Here is a 22,156-nt window from a genome sequence, read left to right on the forward strand (position 1 = left end):
TTTATTTCTTCTCTAGAAGCATTTGTATATATATTATCTATTATTTTTATTTGATCAATAATTAACTTCGTTTATCATTTAAGAATTAGCTTTACATAGTACTAAAGCTATAAAAATAAAGCTATGAGATAAATTATCTTTCTTCAAGCCTACCAAAAGCAACATCTCCTTCTCTAGAAGAAGAAGAGACACTATTTTATATGTTACTTTATTTCTTCTCTAGAAGCATTTGCATATATACTATCTATTATTTTTATTTGATCAATATTTAACTTCGTTTATCATTTAAGAATTAGCTTTACATAGTACTAAAGCTATAAAAATAAAGCTATGAGATAAATTGTCTTTCTTCAAGCCTACCAAAAGCAACATCTCCTTCTCTAGAAGAAGAGACACTATTTTATATGTTACTTTATTTCTTCTCTAGAAGCATTTGTATATATACTATCTATTATTTTTATTTGATCAATATTTAACTTCGTTTATCATTTAAGAATTAGCTTTACATAGTACTAAAGCTATAAAAATATACGTACGATGAATTTTTTTTTTTTTTAAGTCTACCAGAAGTATCATCTTCTTCTCTAGAGGAAGAACAAATTTTACAATATACGTTACTTTAATTCTTCATCAGAAATATTGCTTAACAATATCTATTATTTTTACTTGATTGGCATTTTACTTTATTTATTATTTACAAAATTAGCCATACATAGTAAATAAGCTTTTGAATAAAGCTATAAAGTAAATTATCTTTTTTCAACTCTACCAGATGTATTGTCTTCTTCTTCTCTAGTCTCAGAAATCGATACACCACTATTTGAAAGCTGAATTCTGCGAGGTGATTCTTTCTCCTTTTTTGGCTTCAGTCCAACTTGGCGTGCGGTCTTTAAGAAAGTCTTTTTAGCAATGCCTCGAAGAGTACCACTCTTATCCTTATCTCGTATAGCAGGCTGGTTGAAAACAGAAGGTGAAAATCCTTGAATTCGTAAGGCTCTGAAGGCAAACTTGTAGAATACCGAGGAGGGATTTCGAATCCGGAGCATGTTTTTCAGAAAGATTTGTGCTTTTTCTGGTGTTACTTCTTCATCAAAAGCTATACGCATTAGCTAAAATTCAAATGGAGTAAATTAAAAACATGAATATTTAAACATTTGAACATAAAACAAAAGGGGACATCCGGGTGCTCAAGTGCCATAGACAGTGAAAATGACATCTGTGTTTTTTGGTTAAGTGAAAACTTAAACAACCATATATACCATGAAAAATATATAATCATAATTAAATCAGGATTTAATCACACTTAAATCAAGATCATACATAATCATTCTCAGATCAGGATTTAATCATACTTAAATCAAGATCATACATAATCATACTTAAATCAGGATTTAAGTATTTAATGGAGAACACCTCCTTGTACAGCTATGAAATTTCTGGTAGTAGTGTGGGCCAAAAAAAAAAAAAAAAAAAAAAAAAAATGGAAGTGAGAGTGAAAAGTCAGCAAAAAGAAGCTATGAACATATATTAACAAACCGTTCAGAAATTTTCAGCTTTTCTTCCGAGATGTAGTTCTTTTGAACTCAACAAGTTACTTAATAGGTTTATCAATAACCTATACCTACTCAATAACCTATATAATAACCTAGGTTCATCAGGCAATAAGAACTCGATATTATTTGAATTTGTTGCGGACAAAAGCGTTGCCAATTTAACGAATTAGTTTTGCTTATTTATTTTCATGGTTCAATCGGCAACATTGAAAAAAAAATTACTGCCCTTAAAACTTCATAGCTTCAAAAACAAAATAAAACAAAATTATAGAAAATCGTGATTTTCAGGCGCGCATCGACCTGAAATGGATAGAGGGAACAAAAAAATGTTTTTACTTCGATGTCCACGGTATTTCGATACAACCACTGATATTTATTGATATTTAGATTCAAATATTTAATTCAAATAATTCCGTCTCAAATCAAATTTGAGATGGAATTCGTCAAATTTGAGAGTTCAAATTTATTTGAACTAAGTAAATAGATTGACCTAAGACGGGATATGGAAATTTATCTGAATTAAACAAATGAATTGACCTAAGATGGGTCAAGGGAAAATTATTTGAATTAAATAAATGAATTGACCTAAGATGGGTTCAGGGAACTAAAAATGTTTTTATTTCGATGTACACGGTACTTCGATACAATTTAGTTTTACATCTAAAATCGTTTTTTTCTATTTTTCAAATTTTTTGGGGGAAATAAAAGAAAGGCTTTCGTAACTATTCATGGAAAACAGTTTTTTTGGAATAAGATTACAGCGTGGCTAAACAAAGCAGGTTCGTTTTGGCAAAGGGGCCGTAAAACTAAATCAGGGAGTTTTCGAACTAGAAGCATTGAAACGTTCTTTTCCTAATTGTGGAATACACCCTTTTCCCCCATGTTTTATAACTTAAATGTAATCAGCAAATATGCCCAATGGACAAGGTTTCACTAGAGGAGGTAAAGGTAAAGGTAAAGAATACGGCATTGGACTTTACAGTCCCTACCGGCGGTGCTGATCTCCAAATCTTGGCCCTTCAGCCAGGAAGTGCAATGGGGGGTTGGGGGCCAACCATCCTGTGCTTTCGCACCCCTTTCCTGTTTACCTTCCCCAGGTTTCTCCAGGTACCCATTTAGAGCTGGGTCGACTCTGATTGAGCTTACACAGTCACGACACTGACCCACGTCCCAAACCAAATAATTGGATACACTAGGATTCGAACGCTCGCCCTCTCGGACAGGAGCATTTTAGAAAAATGTCAGAAACAGCAATTGGTATAGGATAAGACAATACAATGAACATCGTATAATTACCAAAGAGAAGGTTTTGTTCAAGTTTTGTATACTTCATGTTTTTCAGTTTTCATATTTTTGTACAGACCTAGTTAGGATGCTTTCCAGTGAAGTATAAAGTGCATATAATACTTTATATAAAAGTGCAGTAACTTTATATAAAGTATAAAGTTACAAGTTTTGTATACTTCATGTTTGTCAGTTTTCGTATTTTTGTACAGACCTAGTTAGGATGCTTTCCAGTGAAGTATAAAGTGTATACGAAGGAAAAATTTAAGATCCTTTTACTATTTAGAATGGAGAGCATTAGGGCGGCTTGAGTTGTTTAAAAACTAAATTGAAGAGATATTTATCGAGAAAAGGTTCAGTTTTAATTATTTGTTATTTTTTTTCTGCTATTATCATACTGTCGAATGGTTGATGAGAGATTATTAGTAGTAATAGTTCGTATTTTGGTTTATGTACATAATTTATAAAATTTTTAGAAATATTTTAGTTTTGTAATTTTTATTTTATTTAGTCAATTCTTTGTGAAACATTGTAAGTAGCAACACTGTTGCAAGTGTTTTTTTTGTATTGTACTCTGAGGCGGCTATTAGTGGTTTAATTATTATATTTTTTGTTTCTAATAAATTGTGCTTAAATTTGAATTATTGTGCTGACAAATTCTTATCTCTGAAAACTGCAGTCCTCCTTTCGTGTTTTTTTTTTTTTTAAGAAGCAAAAGAAATAAAATCAAGGGAATGGAGTAGAATGTTCGGTTTCATGCATGCAGGCTCTTTCGGAAGGGGGGAGGGGGTAATTCATCAGCACAAGGAGCAAAAGCAGCGACGAATCTATTCCCATCCCGCCCTAAATACAATAGTAATGGGCTACACATGAATTTTTTTTATGTGTCGTGCACAATATTTCGGAAGAAATAACCACCTCTGCTATCTACCTACCATCTCTGCCGTCTCTGCTATTTAAGGAGATAGCAGATTTTCCTGCCATGTCCGCTATTTAAGGGAAACGGCATACTAAGGTTTTTGCTAGAATCGGTTTTGCTTTCACTAATCAACTGACGTCCCCGGTCTCTGTTCCTCTCAGAAGGGACAGAGATGGTAGGAAAATCTCATATTTCAGAGCAACCTTAATTATTTTGGAGAACCTCGATTATGAGCTTTCCACCCGAGGTTTTTCGGCAAAATAATATTCTGAGGCCTATTTCAGTCGGAGTAAGAAAAAGGGGAGAATAAAAATTTTTCCTAACAAATCTTCACTTGTCTACAAAATTTTGGCAACTGTCTCGGGAAAAATATAACTAAGAAAGTTAAATACACCCAAACAAAATTATCTTATTTTCTAATTAAAAGTAAAGTACATAAGTAGTGACAAATTAATTTATTTTCATATTTGAATATTTTCAAACATGTTTTCAATATCGATAATTACAATTCGATATTGTCGTTTTATCCAACTCATCGATACCGAATATTACCCAATACGACCCCAAAAATCCATCAAATTACAGAAAAATCTAAAAGAATTTAGAATAACATCGTTTTCTATGAATAAAAAAGAAAAAAAGGCACCAAATCTTAAAATAATTTCAGATTAGATTTCAATATTTTTTATATTGATATCTAATAATTTCAATTTTTCAAGTACGGTGTTTACGAAAATTATTTCAAGCTAGATCAAAAGTGAAATTCATAACTAGAAGTGGCTCAACAAAAAATGAGAAGGAAGATAATTTATATTACCTGAAAAGTATTAGATCGAAGTTGAAGTCCTTCCTGAAGCCACTGATCAATATGAGCCACATACTGTACCGTGACCCGTTTCTCTTTGGTGACCGAAGAAACAGGAAATACTCTAACAACTGACAATTCTGAAGAGAATGCATCACACGGAAAGCCTTTGAAAATCAACCTACAAAGAAATCAACTGAAATTACAAAATATAGCTGAGACAGGGAAGGATCAGGAAAGGGGCCTCGGGGCCAACGTAAATTCCAAGTTTTCCTGAACTTCTGGGCGATTTGTATTCAGATTATCAAAAAAAAAGTGTTTTTTTTATTATTCCCCCGCCCTAAAGAAAATTCTACGTACATACCTGAGTTAAAAGCATTTTGGTTTTGTTACATTCAAAAGCATATAAACAAAATTATATTACTAAATATATAAGACGACTCAGAATAGCAAAAAGAAAAAATTAAAGAGGCTTCCAATATCCAAATACATTATATTAAAACTTTTTTTCCGCATGCTGACCAGTGGTCTGCCTTGGGTAGGTACCGATCTCCCGATTCACTGCCTTCGGCCGGGAATGCAATGCGGCTTAGGGGGAAATGATGCAACGCTCCCCGTGTTTTCACCCTAGATTTCTCCAGGTACCCATTTATAGCTGGGTTGACTCTGGCTGTATTTAGAGTCACGCCATTAACCCCCCCCCTTCCGAGTCAAATAACCAGCAGCACCAGGACTCGAACCACTTTTCTCAGGACTTTAAGTCAAATGCGCTAACCACTCCGCTAAAACACCTTCAATACATTATATGCATAAAATAAATACTCAAAAGAACTAGGAAATTAAAAACCCAAGCAAAGTCACATAAGGTGCACAATAGTCGCCACATTTTTTTTTTTTTTTTTTGATTTGCCACAATTATAATTGTGTTTTAAAATCACATATGAATAATGTTCCATAACCCGTCTCCCAGCATTTCCTTCCTGTTCAAGAATTTAGTACTAGGTAAATAAAGGGCACATTTAAACATAACAACGGTTACAATATTAAAACATTTTTAACGATCGAAAAATCAGCTAAAATTTTTTAGTGATTTGTCTAGCTATGAGTTGTTATAACTAAATCTTGAGTGTTGGATAATATTGGCTTTTCATAAGAAGAAAAACCCATTTTTACAATTGTTTTTACTGTTTTACATATTAACAAAAATTAAAAAAATAAACTATCAGCTATTTTAAATAAATAAACGCAAAAAAAAGTCAGACGATTCTTAATGAGTCATTTTTGTATTATTATGAAGTGTTTCTCCCATTTCCAGAAAAAAGTAAATAATAACATTTTCAAATACTCCAAATTATCTTTTGCGGGAAGAAGTTGCATCATTCACCCCATTCGACAAACCATATACAGAAAACTTCTTATGACACACGAACAAAAAGACTTATAAATACAAGGTATTGACACAATCCGGATGTACACATGGCAGCTTTCGATAGAAAAGTCTTTATTATTGACAATATTACTGATATTGATAGTATTACTAGGCCTTTGTGTGTGGTATGATGTGCTGTTATGTAAAAATAGAAATAGAGAGTTTATTTGTTAAAGTTGTACTGGCTCAGAAATTGTTTTTTTCCCTTTACTCGCTCAATATTTCTGACAAAAGAACCAATCAGATTTTGAAAGGCTACTCCACAATTGCATTTCCTTGTGTGTCTTATTTGGTTTTTCAGCATTAGTTAACCCTGTTTTAAAAAGGTTGGGCTACTTTTCTCTCATAGAAATAAGCAATCATGTACTTGGCTTTCGAAAATACGTCACAGAAATAAACCGTATACTTTAATCGTCAATATCTTCAGAGAACTACTCTATCATCTTCAGTAGTTTGCTCGTTAAAAGCAACGATGATGTGATATCAAGAGGTAGTCATTCAAACTAGAGATAAACAGTAGCTGCAGACTTCAGACAGAAGCGTAGCAGGGGAAGGGGTTGTAAAAAAAAATATGACAAATAGTTTTAAAATTTTTAATATTTACAAGAACCCTTTAAAGGTTTAGGACCCCCCCCCCCCGAAAAAAAGATAGAGAATCTAATACCTTCCAAAATGTCATCCTAAAAGCAACGCTACCCAGAGTCAGCAATAAAACTAATAGCTATCCATGTTTACACGATCAGAAGGATAATACAACATTTCAATTAACAAAAATACAACTAACCGATAGTTCGTAAGAAAAATGGCTCCTTGGGATGGGAGTAGAAGAGGCCCCCCAAACTGTCCAGTACCATCTTCTCTTCCGTCAGAAAGTAGATACACCCTTAATGGTTCAAACATTATCTCCTCTCCTTGCAACAAAGTGGGGTAAACGATTTTAGACTTCTGGATGGGTGGCAGTTTTGATGCTTCACGATGAACAGCTTCAAGAGACTCTATGTGCATAGCCATAACTCCTGATATCATTTGATGAAGAGCACGAAGGTGGGATTCTGTTACTTCTCCATGGGTACAAACCTAAAAGGGATCGTAGCATTTTCAATGTTTATCATAAAAGTATAATTAGGAAAAATGAAATCAATGGACTTTTGTTCCTAGGATAGCTCTTTGCCATCGAGGGCAGACTACAATTTATGAAGTTGGTAAGTAAATGTTCTTGTTCCACTTTTTTCTGCAACGCTTGTTTTTACAGTAATTCTTTCATATTTTATAAATTTTTCTTATTCCTTATTCTTACAATTCATTCTACCCTTTACAACACCTTCATACCCTCTGAGGAAAAGCCCAAAGACAGAACTTTCAATAGTTTTTAGCAAATCATTGGACAAAAAGTAAATAAGTTAGGAGCTGAAAACAAATAAAATTGAAATCAACGTAAACAAATAGAAAAAAAGGTGAAACAATAGGCCAATTAAAAACTTGTGAGAACGAAGACATGATCTAGTTTTTTGTTAGTTATTTACATTTTGTTTAGGCAGAATGTTATCAACAATTTGGGCCACAGCAATATTATGCCAGGCGGGCCACTATGCCTTGATAATAGATTAGAACTCCATGAAATCATAGAGGTTGTCGTGTCTTTCTGATGAGCCGTGATTGATAGCATATTGTCATAAGCTTTTTCAAAAAAGAAACTACCTTTCGCATATGCGCTAGATATTTTTATTGTCTGCTTTATATTTTTTTGTTCAAAATTTGCGATTTCGCCTATCCTTGGCTTTTCTGCGGATACTGTGTTGTTTCTTGACTGCTTTGCCACCAAGACAATCATGTAGGGACATGCCTGGATTTACCAATAGGGCCACTAGGCCCGGGCCTAGGGGGCGCAATGAATTATCACTGGGTGGTTTTTTCTTAACAAAAACTGGGTCAATATTATTTATGGTCAAAGTGCCAGGCACACTCCGCTGCCATGCAGCCTATTCACAGGAGTGATTTTAAAACAATACAGGAATTCCGTGGCCACTTATAAACTATCAGATATCTCTCAAGAAAAGCAGCTGAGAGTTCGCTGTCACCTCTCTCTTTCATTACTTTTGGCTCATCAATCGCGTTCTGTTCAGTGCTTCATCTATCCCCAAATTTTCCGGGACTTCCCCAAAATTCTCGCGAAAAAAAAAACGGAGCAGCAAAAACACGGCCTAGGAGAGTCAAAGCTATAAATCCGGCCCTGTGTAGGGGTACACACCCAATCAAGTGCATGAGATGTAGCAATATCAATAAGAAAGGCAGTTCTTTTTCTTTTTGGATTTTTCTTTTTGTAGATAATTGCTACCCAGAATTTTTTTTTTTTTTTGAAAATCTTGACGATCACTTTCTAATGTGCAAAAACTAAAAATAGTAGGAAAAAAATCTGGATTTTAAATAATTTTGTCTGCTACCTTTCCAATTTTAAAAGGGGTTTCTCGATGAACCGCAGATTTCATCAATGAGAATATTTAAAATTCATCTTTGTCATCCACTTTTTTAATAAATTTTTTTTTATGTTTTTTGCATTTTTACTAATTTTACGGTTTTAATAAAAAATAGTTGATTCTTAACGCGTCGATTCACGGTAACCTCCTCAATTAACAAGTTTGACTCAATTACTACAATTCTTTGCTGCACGGCTAGTCGGAAACATTATGTTTGGGGAGAGAGGGGCTTAGGAAAGACAAAAAAAATAAAATCAATATTTCTCCCATATTATCCCTTAATAAACCAATTAACCTCCATACGAATCTCAATAAACCAGTTTATAAAAGATGATTCCACAACAGGGGGTCTCGTATAAAATAGCTAAGAAATTATTTCTTTATTCTTAATATTTTACTAAAAAAAATGGTGCACTCAAATGAATTACACGAAATAAGAAAGGCGGTTGTCAACAATAGATGCAGTGGATAGATTTCTTAAAATGCAGATCACAGAAAGCTACAGTTCATTGACATACAATCTTTACAAGCAAGACAGGCTAATATATCAATAGACGTTAATAGGGATGTAGCGATACGGCTAATACACCTAAGATATCATTCATCCCTTTTCTTTTTCGTTGCTACGTGAAATACTAAAAAGTGATAAAAATCGATCAGCTCCTCAAAAATAATAAAAACAGATCTTAATTTTGGGCAGAGAAAGAGGGGGAAATCCCTTTGTTCCGTTTTTCGCCTTTTTTTTTAGGAGGATGATGCTAATGACCTGTCTGAAGGGAGATTCCATTCTCTCCTCCCCACCCTCTGTGTAGATACTAGACGTCATATTTACAATATTTAATATCAAAGGCTATGCATGTGTGACTAACCGGTCACACATGTCAACATATGTAACATAAGTGTAACATATGTAACATGTCAACTTATGCTACATGACACGTAACATAACATAAGATAGGTTATTTTAATAACATAAGATGACACGTAACATAACATAACATAACGTAACATAGGTTATGTTACGTAACGTAACATAACCTAACATAAGTCAAATGCATGTGTTTTAGAAACACAAAAACCTAAGTATTGTTGGGGTTTCTCATTGACTCGACACTTCAGTCTGGCTAGTATTTACGCTGGTTTTAATGAAATGCGAGTCTCAAAAAAACGAAAGGAATGATCAAACACCCGTTTAGACGAGGTCGGGAACTGCTAAACATGGGCTAAAGCTGATTATTGTTGGAACATTTTTGATTACCTTTCCAATTTAAGGTGGAAAACAAAGATATTTGAGATGCGTCTCCAACTCTCAGTAAAGTAAAAATAGGTATCCACACAATCCTTTGTTACCCTTGCAGGATTCATACGCTCTAAAGCTTAATGAATCTAAGTTGCAAAATTAAGACAAAGAAATTGCAAAATTTATGGAACTTGCGGCGTTGTTTAGAAAAACTAGTAACCTAAGCAGTATATTTAACAGGCTTTCAAAACTTCGCTTTTAACTTATGTTTCCAAAAGTACTCATTTTTTGGTACTGAAGGAAAACTTTTGTTTATACCTTTTTTCATGGATATAGAATTGTAGGAATGAAAAAAAAAAAAAAAATGGAAAGAGAGGTGAAGTTGTCAAAAACAGAATAATATATTTAATAAAGTCGGCAAACATTTTTAAATGTATATACATCTATTCAATAAAAATACAAATTTCCAGGTATTTTATAATTATTTCCAGGCAAGGTCTAAATGGGCACCTGGAGAAATCTGGGGAAGGTAAACAGGAAGGGTGTGCAAAAGCACAGGATGGTTGCACTTCCTGGCTGAAGGGCCAAGAAACGGAGATCAGCACCGCCGGTAGGGACTGTAAAGTCCAATGCCGCATTGTCTACCTTTTTTAAGGCCGTATCCAGGGGGGTACCGTTTGGACCCCTTCGAAACTTTTGTTTGACTTATAAAACGTAACAAAATATACATAAAAAATTAGATACCCCGAAAAAAATCACAACCCCCCTCCCAACCAAACAAAAATCCTGGATACGTCCTTGTATCCAGGTAAAGTTTATATATTTCAAAGAAATTTAGCTTACATAAATAAGGAAGAAAAATTGGGAAAAGGTTGCAAAAACAGCATTGGGTTAACAAGTTGAAGAACTTAAACATCTTGGAGAATAAATAAAATAACCTTTAAGATTCAGATAAATAAGTATTTTAGATTGTTTTTCACTAGTTTTGTAATTTTTAAGGTCTCCATATGAAGATTAGAAAGCCTGGAGATTTACCTTGCTTGCTCAGTAACGTTTTTGAGAAATTAGTCCTCCTAGATTGACGGTTTTACTTTGATAGGCGTATTTTTGTCCCAGATTGATCGGTTATTGCATAGTTTTTTAGTGGTAGTTATGCTGTTTTGTCATTTTGACAAATTTTGATTTTATTTTGTCAACTTGGCATTATTCATTTACCTATGCAAACAGCGTGGCTGCTTCAGTTGTGAACCTAATCTGAGAGCTTAGTAGCAATTTTATGATAGAAGTCAAAACAGAGGAAAATTCACAGAGCATAGGCAAGATTAACCCTATAAATTTACTTTAGGGAGAGGAGGGGGGGGGGGGGCTCAGATTTCAAAAAATGAATCACACAACTTTATAATAAAATAAATATGGAGCAGAATTTTCAACAATTTTTTTTTCAATTGGAGGAAGAAGGAAAAGATTTAAAAAAACGTCAAAATGACGGATAAAGAAAATATAAGAAATTGTAGTGAAAACATAAAAATCACGAAACTGAAAGGGGGGGAGAGTCCAAAAGTTTCTTCCTCCTTTATATGTACCTCATGTGGGAGGACAATGGTCACTGACCAAGATTTTACGTATTTGTAGATATCATCAATGCAGTTTTGACATTGAGCAGGGAAAGGAAAAATTAAATTCAAACCTTATCAATAAAGCGAGAAATAGTTCTAGACACAGTGACACTAGTATCCGTTGGAAGGGATTCTTCAAACCCTGATTCTATTTCTGAGTGTTCTGATTCGGGGTTGCTATTGGAAACGCTGTCAGTAACACTATCAATATCGCTAGATATATGCTTCTTTGCAACACTGCTGGATTCTAAGGGGACAAGGAGGGAGACCATACGATTAGCATAGTGTATTGCTTGACTGTACACTGTTGCTTCTTCACTTTGAGCAAGTCCATCTCGTTCTCTCTGAAAGAGGAACACTAGTTAGAACACAATTTCTTTTCTTTTTCCTTTTTTTGACGACTGAATCGCGAAGAAAATAGTAGCACAATAGAAAATAATAGAAATATAAAATAGCAAAATAGAAAATAATAGAAATAGAAAATAACACTATAGAAAATAATAGCACGACAGAAAATAATAGAAATAGAAAATAGCACAATAGAAAATAATAGAAATAGAAAATAACACTATAGAAAATAATAGCACAACAGAAAATAATAGAAATAGAAAATAGCACAATAGAAAATGAAATAGCGCAATAGAAAATAATACCACAATAGAAAATAAAGCAGCAGAATAGAAAATAAAAACCAGAATATAGAAAAGTAAAAAAAAGATAGAATGGTTATTATTCTATTAGCACTGCAACAGATATAAACTCGAATGATGACCAACCCATAGACTGCTGTGCGATTCGTTATTAACTTTGGTATTTGGCACTTAAGTTGAGCTTGGTCTGTTAACTTCTGTATATCTTACTATCAGTTGATTTTCGATAGTTTGAGGGAGTTTACGTATCTTATTTTTTTTTTTTTTTTGTGCCTGAGGTATGAAGGCAACCGAGTATTATTCACAGTCACTAGCTTTTCCTAAATTGCAAAAATGTTATATGCAATTTGGTTACGCTGTTTTGTCTCACAGTAGGGGTTCGAGCTAAACTTTGCAAGAAGTTTTTTTGTGGGAGGGGGGATTAATGGTTGAAGGGGGATCATAAATCTTTCCTTGGGACGGGGGCAAAGTACTATTTCTCCGGTCTTCACAAACGAGTATTCACTAAAGGTTTTTATCTTTTTTATGGCTCTCATAGCTTCGGCTAGCATATATTCGTATACAGGCCTATAAACTATATTGGTATAAATTTATATTTACAGTCCACTGCTTAGTAATTTATTATTCATATCAATTTCCTCTCTTATATTTAATATAAAATTACATTTGGAACATTTTATACGAGTTAAACGAATTAAGAAATGACAAAGACTGTAAATCTTTGTCCATATGATTTTCAGGCTTAAATGAACTTCTTTTTTCTGGCCCCAAAAAAAGGTAGCCTAGACACCAGTGACGTCATAGAGTCGTCATGGTGAATAGGTAAGGGGAACGTTCCCATGACCCCTAGATTTCGAATATACCTTTATTAATGTTTACATTGAAAATGCGTTTTTTGGTATTTTCATTGAAAGAAACCAAGAAGATTGCACCCCTTCCCTATACTTTGAACAAAATATAACTCCCCCCCCCTAAAAAATTCTAGAATTTGCGTCACTGCTAGAAACCAAAGCCAATATAATCTAATGCGTATGCTCAGTAACAAATACAGTAGTTACACCAACAGCTTTCGAGAAAATGAAAACCCACATCGAAAAAAGATAAAAAAAAAATTATGGTTCATAAACCATCCATAAAAATTACAAAAACACTCTTGAAAAAAAAAGAACTTTTTTCTTGAAAAAGAAAAAAGAAGCAATGACCTTCAACCCAATGCACGGGCATCTTTGTAAAAGTAAATTCCCGATTGATTAAGTTGATTTTACCGTTGATTCAGTCTATGTATTTGCTTTATCTTTTTTTTTGGGGGGGGGGGATTGAAGAGTGTACCTCCTCTCAAGTACAAGTAATTACAAATAAGTCCAGGATCGAAGACGGCTGAATTAAGAAGTAACAAAGATTCCTTTGCTCTAGCATATTTCGTCAAATGGTTGCATTTCTAGAAGGATGTTTACTTCATGAAACAGAGCACAGAGACAACCTATCATAATTTACTGCGCTGTCAACTAAAATGAGGGTTGTACAGTGGAGTGATACTCTGCTTGGCAATACGAGGCTTGCTAATTGTTCCTGTAAAAAAAAGAGACCCAGTAAAGGAAACTTCAATTCGACGTCCTATGCAGCAAGCAATGGCTCTAGAGCCGGGGTTCCCAACCGATTTTGGGGTATGCCCAACCTAGGCTTTTCTAAAATCTTGATGGCCCCCTCGTGATGTTCAACTTGTGTAATTTCAAATTTAAAATGGATTAACCTGAAGGAAACTTAAAAGGCATTAACTTGGTATCGTTTTTCAGGTCGTCCTCTAGGCAGATTTTATACTAATAAAAAATACTGTCTGAATACAAGGCATTTTATAATGTATGGTGTCACTGCAATAATCTTTTTTGTATCTTTTTTGCTCTTGAAATACATATGAATGTAAGGTCACCCACATGACCTTTTTTTTAATTAAGACTCTAAAGTATAAAAACAACATATTGTTCTGGAATGTGAGGACTGATTCATTGTTAGATGCGAAAAATACCATTAAAAGAGTGCTGAATGAGGGATTGGAAATGGAAGTGAAGAATATTCCACAATTTTCAGTGGTACAAGAAGCGAGTAACTTTATCAAAATCAAAGTTACTGATTATAAGGATCGATACGGTATAATGAAAAATGATAAGAAATTAAGAGGAAAGGACTTGTAGTTTGGAAAACCAGTTTTTATTAGTGATGATGTTAGTAGAGAGGTGCGCCAAATTAGAAAGGAATTGGTGTTAAAAAGAAAATATTTGATGGAGAGAGGTGTTGAGTGCTGGATACCACCCGTGGTACCACCGGTTCTTTCTATTAAATCTGCAGGTAACATTGAAAAGGTTGAATGGCTCAAAGCGTTAAAAATGTAAATAGTGGTAATGAGCTAGTTATTTATAGTGTTTGGAATTTTTTTAGAGGTTATATGAAAAGTTATTAATTATGAAGGTTATTAAATTTTGCTTTGCTTATAAATTAAGTTGTGAGCCATATTAAGCCCACTGAGTTTTTATTTTGGGAGTTGATATGCGTATACACATCGACCGGTTTGTTTATTTGTTTTGATTAATTTTTGTTTCTTATGTTCATTTTATTATGATAGTTAATACGTCCTCGGATGTTGTAAGATGTAGAAGTTATTTGGGGAAGATTTGGTTCTCTACTCCTCTTTTGACTTTTTCTTGCCCATATTTGATTTTTGATAATGGTTAATTTAACCAGTACGTTGAGGGAACTTGAAAGGAACCCACTGGATGTGTGTGGATTGATAGATGGTGTTCTGCGTCGGGACTATGATGTAAGTGAGAATGTTGGATGTTTGGATTCTCGGTATGCTGTTTAGTGTGAGATGTGTGGTTGGAAGAATATGAGAGAAATGAAAGTCTACAACATGAACTGTCAAGGGATAAACACATCATATGAGTTCCTTGATGAGCTATGTCTTAAAACAGAGCCGCAAATCCTGGCCCTAACGGAAACTTGGCTTAAGGATTATAATTCTACTTTATTAGAAATAGAAGGCTATAGGTTTTAATATGTATGTGCAAAATTGGGTACTACACCAACGTGGTGGTTTAGCTGTATATGTAAAAAGTGGATTTAGTGTACAGATTAAATCGGATTTAGCGGTTGATTATGAAATGGAATTTGAGTGTATGGTTCTTGATGTGAGTAATGCAAATAATAAGTTTATGTTTGTAGTAATTCATAGACCACCTTCAGGTAATGTTGAGGAGTTTATCGAATTGATTGATGAATTTTTGGGAAAGTTGCCAAGTTCAAGAATGCCATGTTTTATATGTGGGGATTTTAATATTGATTTAAATATGGTTGATAGAAATAGTAAGGTAAGACATTTGTTAACACAATGTTAAGTTTTGATTTTTATCCTGCAATTAACATATGCACACGAGTGGCAGAAACTTCAGAGTCTATGATTGATAATATTTTTGTAAATATCAATTATTTATGCCCTACAGTAGTTATTAATAGTGTATCTGACCATTTTGGGGTTGTAATATCTGTACCTGGAATATTTGGTCAAAAACCCAAGAATAAAAGTGTGCCAAAGATGCCTTATGTGGATGGAAATGTACTTTTGAAGTTTAAGCGGAAGCTTAGAAGTGCAGATTTTGAGTTTCTTCAGGATACTAAAGCTATTGATACCAAACTTGGTAAAAGGTATGAAAAAATAAAATTACTATTTCAAGAGTGTTTGGAGTTTAAAGAGACAAAGCAAAGATATAATTTGCCAATTAAACCTTGGATTAGAAAAGGATTACTAGCCTCAATGGAAAAAAGGCAAGTGATGTATAAAAGGTGCCCGACTCAAGGTTCAGTATCTGATAAAGAACAATATAAAGAATTTAATAGAAAGTTAAAAATTCTTTTAAGAAAAGCAAAAATGGATTACTATGCAAAGAAATTTAAAGATTATGAAGGAACCCCGGCTAAAACATGGCAACTGATTAAGTCAGTAATAATCCCAAAAAATGAACCAATAACTCCTAGTAATTTCCCGTGTGAGTCGGATAGTGGTGTAGCCAATAACTTGTGTACCCACTTTTTAGAAGTAGGGCTAAAAATATCGACATCTGTGGAATGCATAAATGGTGATGGTACACCTGCCTGAAGCAAGTGATACAACCATTTAGCTTCAACCAGTGAGATCGCGTGAACTTGAGGATATTTTAAAAAGTATGAAAAAAATCGGCAGCTGGAATGGACTTTATAACCTTTCAAATAGTTCAAAAATTTACCAAATTATATATAGTCATCTGTTACCTTTTTAATCAGTGTTTTGAATTTGGTGTATACCCTAATTGCTTAAAAAGTGATTTGGTTACTCCTCTGTATAAAGGAGGTGATAAGGAAGATATTAACAACTACCGTCCGATATCTCTACTTCCAGTGATTTCTCGTATTTTTGAGAAATTGATTTATATACGACTGAAGGATTATTTTGAAAAAAGATTTTTTTTTTCACCCTAGTCAATTTGGATAAAAAAAAAATGTACACAGAGCATGCTTTATTATTTTTGGCAACATTTGTTAACGATTGCCTAGATTCAAGTTTAAAGGTGGGTTCAATTTTTCTAGACATTATGAAGGCTTTTGACTGTGTTGATCATAATATTTTATTGGCTAGGCTTGAAAATGCTGGAATTCGTTTTAAAATTCTGAAATTGATTGCTTCATTTCTTGAAGGAAGAATGCAAAGAGTACGGCTGGGCACAGTCCTGTCAGAAGAGATGGTAGTAAAGTGCGGTGTGCCACAGGGATTTGTGTTGGGTCCCTTTTATTTCTTGTGTACATTAATGATCTAAATGGATGCCTCAAACAACTGTCAACTCCAAGGTACAATGATGACCCGGTGTGAGCAATACTTCAAAGTTTTGCTGATGATACTCTGTTTACAATGGCTGCGAAAATAGAAGCGGATTTGAAAAATGGCGTGAAACAAGGGATAGTAATAATCAAGAGATGGATGCGAATGAACAAACTGCTTGTTAATCAGAAGAAAACAATGTTCATGTTATATGGGAGAGCGCAAATTACTATCCATGGGTTGAAGAAATTGAGTTAGTAAATGGAAGTATAAAATGGACAAGTATTGTAAGTTATTTTGGTGTAATGGTAGATGAATGCCTAAGTTTTAAAGATAATATTGCATTTATAAGTACTAAATTAGCCAAAAATGTTGCAACTCTGCGGAGGCTCAAAATTTTTTTTTCCCAAAAAGGTTATTAGAATGTTGTATTTTTCTCTTATTCATCCATATTTGCTGTATTGTGTTACAGTTTGGTCGTCGACGTTCACTAGCCATTTGTATCCGCTCCGTGTGTTACAAAATAAAGCTTTTTCGACCATTATATTATTACAAATTGAAGCTGTTTTTGATCAAAATAAGAGTTTTGACCAAGGACTTGTCCCAGAATTCGGTAAGATCGAGGTATCACCAATTAAAAATTTTACCATTTTTTGGTTTGGTTAAATTTTATGTAAATTTGTTTATGTATAAATTTTTTTCCAATATGTTACCTGCATATTTTTCTGAATTTTATAATGAAAGGGAGCTTAGTTGTGAAAATAGAAATGGCGATTTACTAAGAGCGGCGGTTCGAAATACTACTAGATCTATATTTTCTATCAGGTATAATTGTGGTGAAGTATGGAACAGGCTCCTGGCGGAAATATAAGGTAAGATGGCCCATGAGGACTTTCATGCTTCTTTGCGATGTATTTGTTTTAACCAGTATTGTAGACATGGATTAAGTGATTGATTTGGAAGTGAGTATATGCGTGTGAGTGTTAAAAGAGAAATTTATTTGTGTGTTGATTGAGGTGAATGTCGGTATATGAAAGGAAGTATGATGAATCATTCAGTATGAGCGTGGGATTCTTTTAAGTTCCCTGTAAATAAAAATTTATTATCTTTAAAATGTTGATTCATTGTTTAGTAGAGGTAGGGGAGGGGAGGAGGAGTCAGAGAGTTTTATTACCCCGAGGAAGTGTATTAGTGCATAAGTAGTTGAAGTGTCCCTTTTTTTGGGGTTATCCCAAACACGCTAATATGCGTCAGGACCTATTTTGATATTGTTAGCACTATATGCAGTTTTGTTTTGTTAGTATTATATGGAGATTTCTATGTTGTTATTTTTTTGTGACCCATTTGTCAATACAAAAAAAAGTATAGTCAGCCGAAGTGTGCATGTCCTGCCCATGACCCACCGGTGGGGCCTGCCCCCCCCATCGTTGGGAATCACGGCTGGATCTTTATTCTTTCTATCATTGACTAAATTCAGCTACATTATTCATCTGCAAATTTTAAGCAGATTGTTTCCACGTAAGTTGTCAAAAAGAAAACTGTTTCAGCAAAAAGCTCAAAAATTACACAAAATGCACATTTGTTCAAATTTCAAGAGTAAGTATTTAACTTACCTCAGATATATTCTGCACAACACTTAGCTGCATTCCAGCTAATTCCAGCATCGTTGCATCTAGTCTCTTAACTTTTTCTCTTTCTCTGAGCACAACCTCTCTTGACGGGCTTACGGGAATATTTTCTACGTTCTTTTCAACATAGAACGATCGCAAGTCATTCTGAACGTCTGAATAAAATGCTGCCTCCCAAAACTGTGAATTTTTCCAAACTTCATGTTCTTGAATACAACTAAAAGCAAATTGCATAACACCAGGTGAAAGACGGCGGCAAAATGATGTTGCAAGTGGTAACATCCGGCGAGCAACACCATGCTCATCAATGGCAGAACCCTCCTACAAGAATAACGAGGCTTAGTTCATTCTATTTTATTAATCTTATTGATGATTATTTTGTTGATTTTTTTATTTCATTTTACATTTTATGCAGATTATTATAACCTTAAATGCCTAATGTTACAATAAAATGAACAGATATAACACATATAATCCCAGATGTTATAACCCAGGGAAAAGGCGGTGGCAAAATGTTATGGCGAGAGGTAACATCCGGTGAGCATTATCATGCTCATCAATGGCAGAGCCCCCCTACAAGAATAACGTCGCTTGGTTTATTCTGTCTTATTGATGATTAAATGTTGATTTTATTATTTCATTTTACATTTTATACAGATTAGTATAGCCCTAAATGCATAATGTTACAATAAAACGAATAGATATAACAGATATAATCCCAAATGTTATAGCCCATGTGAAAGGCGGTGGCAAAATGTTGTGGCATTTACTCGTACTTTCTGTTGGTAAAAAACATCAAAAACAACTCATAGAGCCTCAAAGCATGTTCTACAGGGTGTTCAATAAGGTTATTTCTTCTTTTGGCAATTAAACCATTTACAATACACGAAATATCCTAATATTTACGATAGATCAATCTATTGGTCCGAGGATATATGATAGTTTTAAGGATGTAAAAATAATTTGGCATGGAAAAATTACCGTCCAGCCAAGGAAATCCAGATTTATAACCAAAAAGCTCAGAGACCCTTTATATACCATTTTTGGTAAAAAAAAGTTTTGAGGCTGGATGGATTTTGAAGAGGGTAGCCTAGGACCCTTCATGCAAGTCAGCAATCCTTGAGCTGCTTTGATTTCAACAGGGTGTAACGTATCCATTTTTCTATTATAATGTATCTATGAAGTCTTCGTCTTACATTAGCTATTTACATAATATGGGGCTCTTACCACCAGGTGCGTCCCGAGGCCCATTTCATTGGGGGGGGGGATCTTCGTAATTTTACAGAATCGCTACCTGATTTATTCCGAATTTTCTGCAAAAATCAAGAATTTTGCTAAATTTCGGCCGATTTTGCAAAATTTATGTCGAAATTTTCGCCTTCGGCAAATATTTTAACAAATGCCAAAAAAGTTGCCCCCCCCCCCTCGGGACGCCTGATTACCATTAGAGTTGCAATTATCAAGTCAAGCTTGTCGATGAGCTTGTCTCTCTACCAGATATTTATATATTTAGTATGCACGATTGAAAAATAAATGAACCTGAACTCGGAGGCGTTTTTTTTTTTTCGGACCTTCCGCCCATTCTGCTTCAAATAAATATCTTGAATTAATATTTTTCGATGTATATCTTAAATATAATATTTTTTCGATGCCAAAACAGGTTGGAGGAGACCCAGGAGCCTACCGGATATTAAAAAGGTGGCAAGTTGTCTTCCAATAGCTTTTTACCTTTTTTTTTTTTATTCCAATATTCATGGCGCCAGGTACTTCAAAGCATTTGATATGCCGCTATTCATTTACCTCTTTCAATGGCCTCGAGGTTTTAAATGTCTATTGAACCTTCTTTTGAACGTGTCGACAGAGGGATTTGCAGGGATAATATCCCTAGGAAGATCGTTCCAGATAGAAGTGTAACGCCGGATGAAGCTGTTCCTCAAGTACTCGGTTTTCGGCGTATCCTCCTTTAGATAATTGGACCGAGCTGTGTGCCTTCGTGTCTGCCTTGTCGGCTGGACAAAGGGGGGCACAATTCGAGAGAGCTCGTCTGAGGGAGGCGAATTCATGTACTTGTAGAAAACAGCCATCGACGCTACATCAAACCTTTCATTTAGAGGCTGGAGCAATTCTTGCGTAGAGGCGCAGCCCGCCCTATTCGCCCTATTCTGGATCTTCTGAAGTGGTGCCAACAGCGTTTTCGGAGCACCAGCAAATTGCGGGCATCCATATTCAGCTATGGGTCTGATGCAAGACTTGCAGAGTGGGATGATCGAGCTTGATGGAAGAAGGTTTTTGCAGCGAAGAGTAACTCCCAGCTTTCTTGCGCAGGAGGTTCTCACTCGATCAAGGTGGTTGTTCCAAGAGAGATCGGCGGAGAAATGAATCCCCAGTAGACGAAGCTCGTCGACTCTCTTTATAGTTTCATTTTTGAAAATGAAACTGGGGTGTTCATGTGGCACCTTTGATCAGGTAATAAGCAGCTCCTTTGTTTTCGATGCATTTAAGTTGACCATCAATGCATCGGAGCACTCTTTGATTTTAAAAGATCCATCTGTAGGGAAAGGGAGGCTTGTGTTGGGTCTTCGTGTTTAGGGACGGCTGAGTGTGTCGCGGTATCGTCGGCAAAGTGATGCAGAGGGTTTGCGAGGTTGTCTCCCATGTCGTTTATGTAGATAAGGAAGAGCGTAGGTCCCAAGACACTGCCCTGGGGTACCCCTGCTTTCACTGGATTTTCGCGCGAAATAAACCCGTCAAGAACAACCCGCAGTGAACGATCAGAAAGAAAGCTCTCAAACACTTTTAACAGACATCCACGAACACCATACACATAGTTTTTTTAGCAGGCCACGGTGCCATACTCCGTCAAAAGCTTTCGCAATGTCAAAGGATAGTAGTCTGATGTCGTATCCCATTGCCAGAAGTTCAATCCACTCCTGATACTGGGCCACTAGGCAGTCTAATGTTGAGCGTTTCCAGCGGAATCCATATTGGCGATCGCCTAGAAGGTCATTTGATTCCAGGTACTGATGAAGTGTTTTATTGGAGACGCTCTCGTAGACTTTGCCAACACAGGAGAGAAGGCCTGTAGGAGCCAACGCTCGTTGGATCACCTTCTGGCTTTAGAGTAGGTATAATATGGACGGACTTCCATGTTCGTGGGAAGGTTCCGGAGAAAAAGCACAGCCGGAAAAGCAATGACAAGGATCCAGCTAGTTCGGCACTGCAGGACTTGAGGACAACATTTGGTATGTTGTCAGGACCCGTGACATTATAAAACCCGTGACATTATTATTTTTACCTTATAAAAATAATCTTTAAACTTTTAATTTCCTACCGATTGACTCCTCTTCCATTTTCCTAGGACCGTCCATTCTATACGAAGAAGACAAAGAAAAAAAGAGAGGATACACCTGACTCCTTACTAAGTCAATACTAACAAGTAAACTGTAGATTACGATACGCAGCTGGACGAAAATTGACACTTGTGGGTGATTTCAAAGCAATACGTTATTCCACTAGTAATAAGAGTTTGGAGTAAAGGGCGAAAATTCAGCATAGATTTCATGATTTACTATGGTTCTCACAATTCTTTTTCGCGATTTACCAAGTAACTATAGAACTTTTAGTGACTATGCATGTATCTACTATTACTACTAACAACTCACCGCAGCCCCAATCCCCCTGAGGCTAACACAGCTACGCACGCTCCTCCTCCATT

At 35.1% G+C, this 22,156-nt stretch overlaps 1 protein-coding gene across 1 annotated transcript in view; it reads right to left on the minus strand.

Annotated features, from left to right (window-relative positions):
* The window catches only part of Sbf (SET domain binding factor), a 167,787-nt gene that overhangs the window by 95,436 nt on the left and 50,195 nt on the right, over positions 1–22,156 (minus strand). The window contains exons 10-14 of the mRNA XM_089104945.1: positions 18,427–18,762; positions 11,392–11,664; positions 6,775–7,067; positions 4,574–4,742; positions 770–1,109 (exon numbers count right to left, since the gene is read on the minus strand). Of these exons, the coding sequence (XP_088961071.1) occupies positions 770–1,109; positions 4,574–4,742; positions 6,775–7,067; positions 11,392–11,664; positions 18,427–18,762 (1,411 nt within the window). The remainder of the gene's footprint in view (positions 1–769; positions 1,110–4,573; positions 4,743–6,774; positions 7,068–11,391; positions 11,665–18,426; positions 18,763–22,156) is intronic.

Source organism: Artemia sp. Qi Xiang Cuo, chromosome 19 (genome assembly GCF_049724085.1).
Source record: "Artemia sp. Qi Xiang Cuo chromosome 19, ASM4972408v1, whole genome shotgun sequence".
NCBI lineage: Eukaryota > Metazoa > Arthropoda > Branchiopoda > Anostraca > Artemiidae > Artemia > Artemia sp. Qi Xiang Cuo.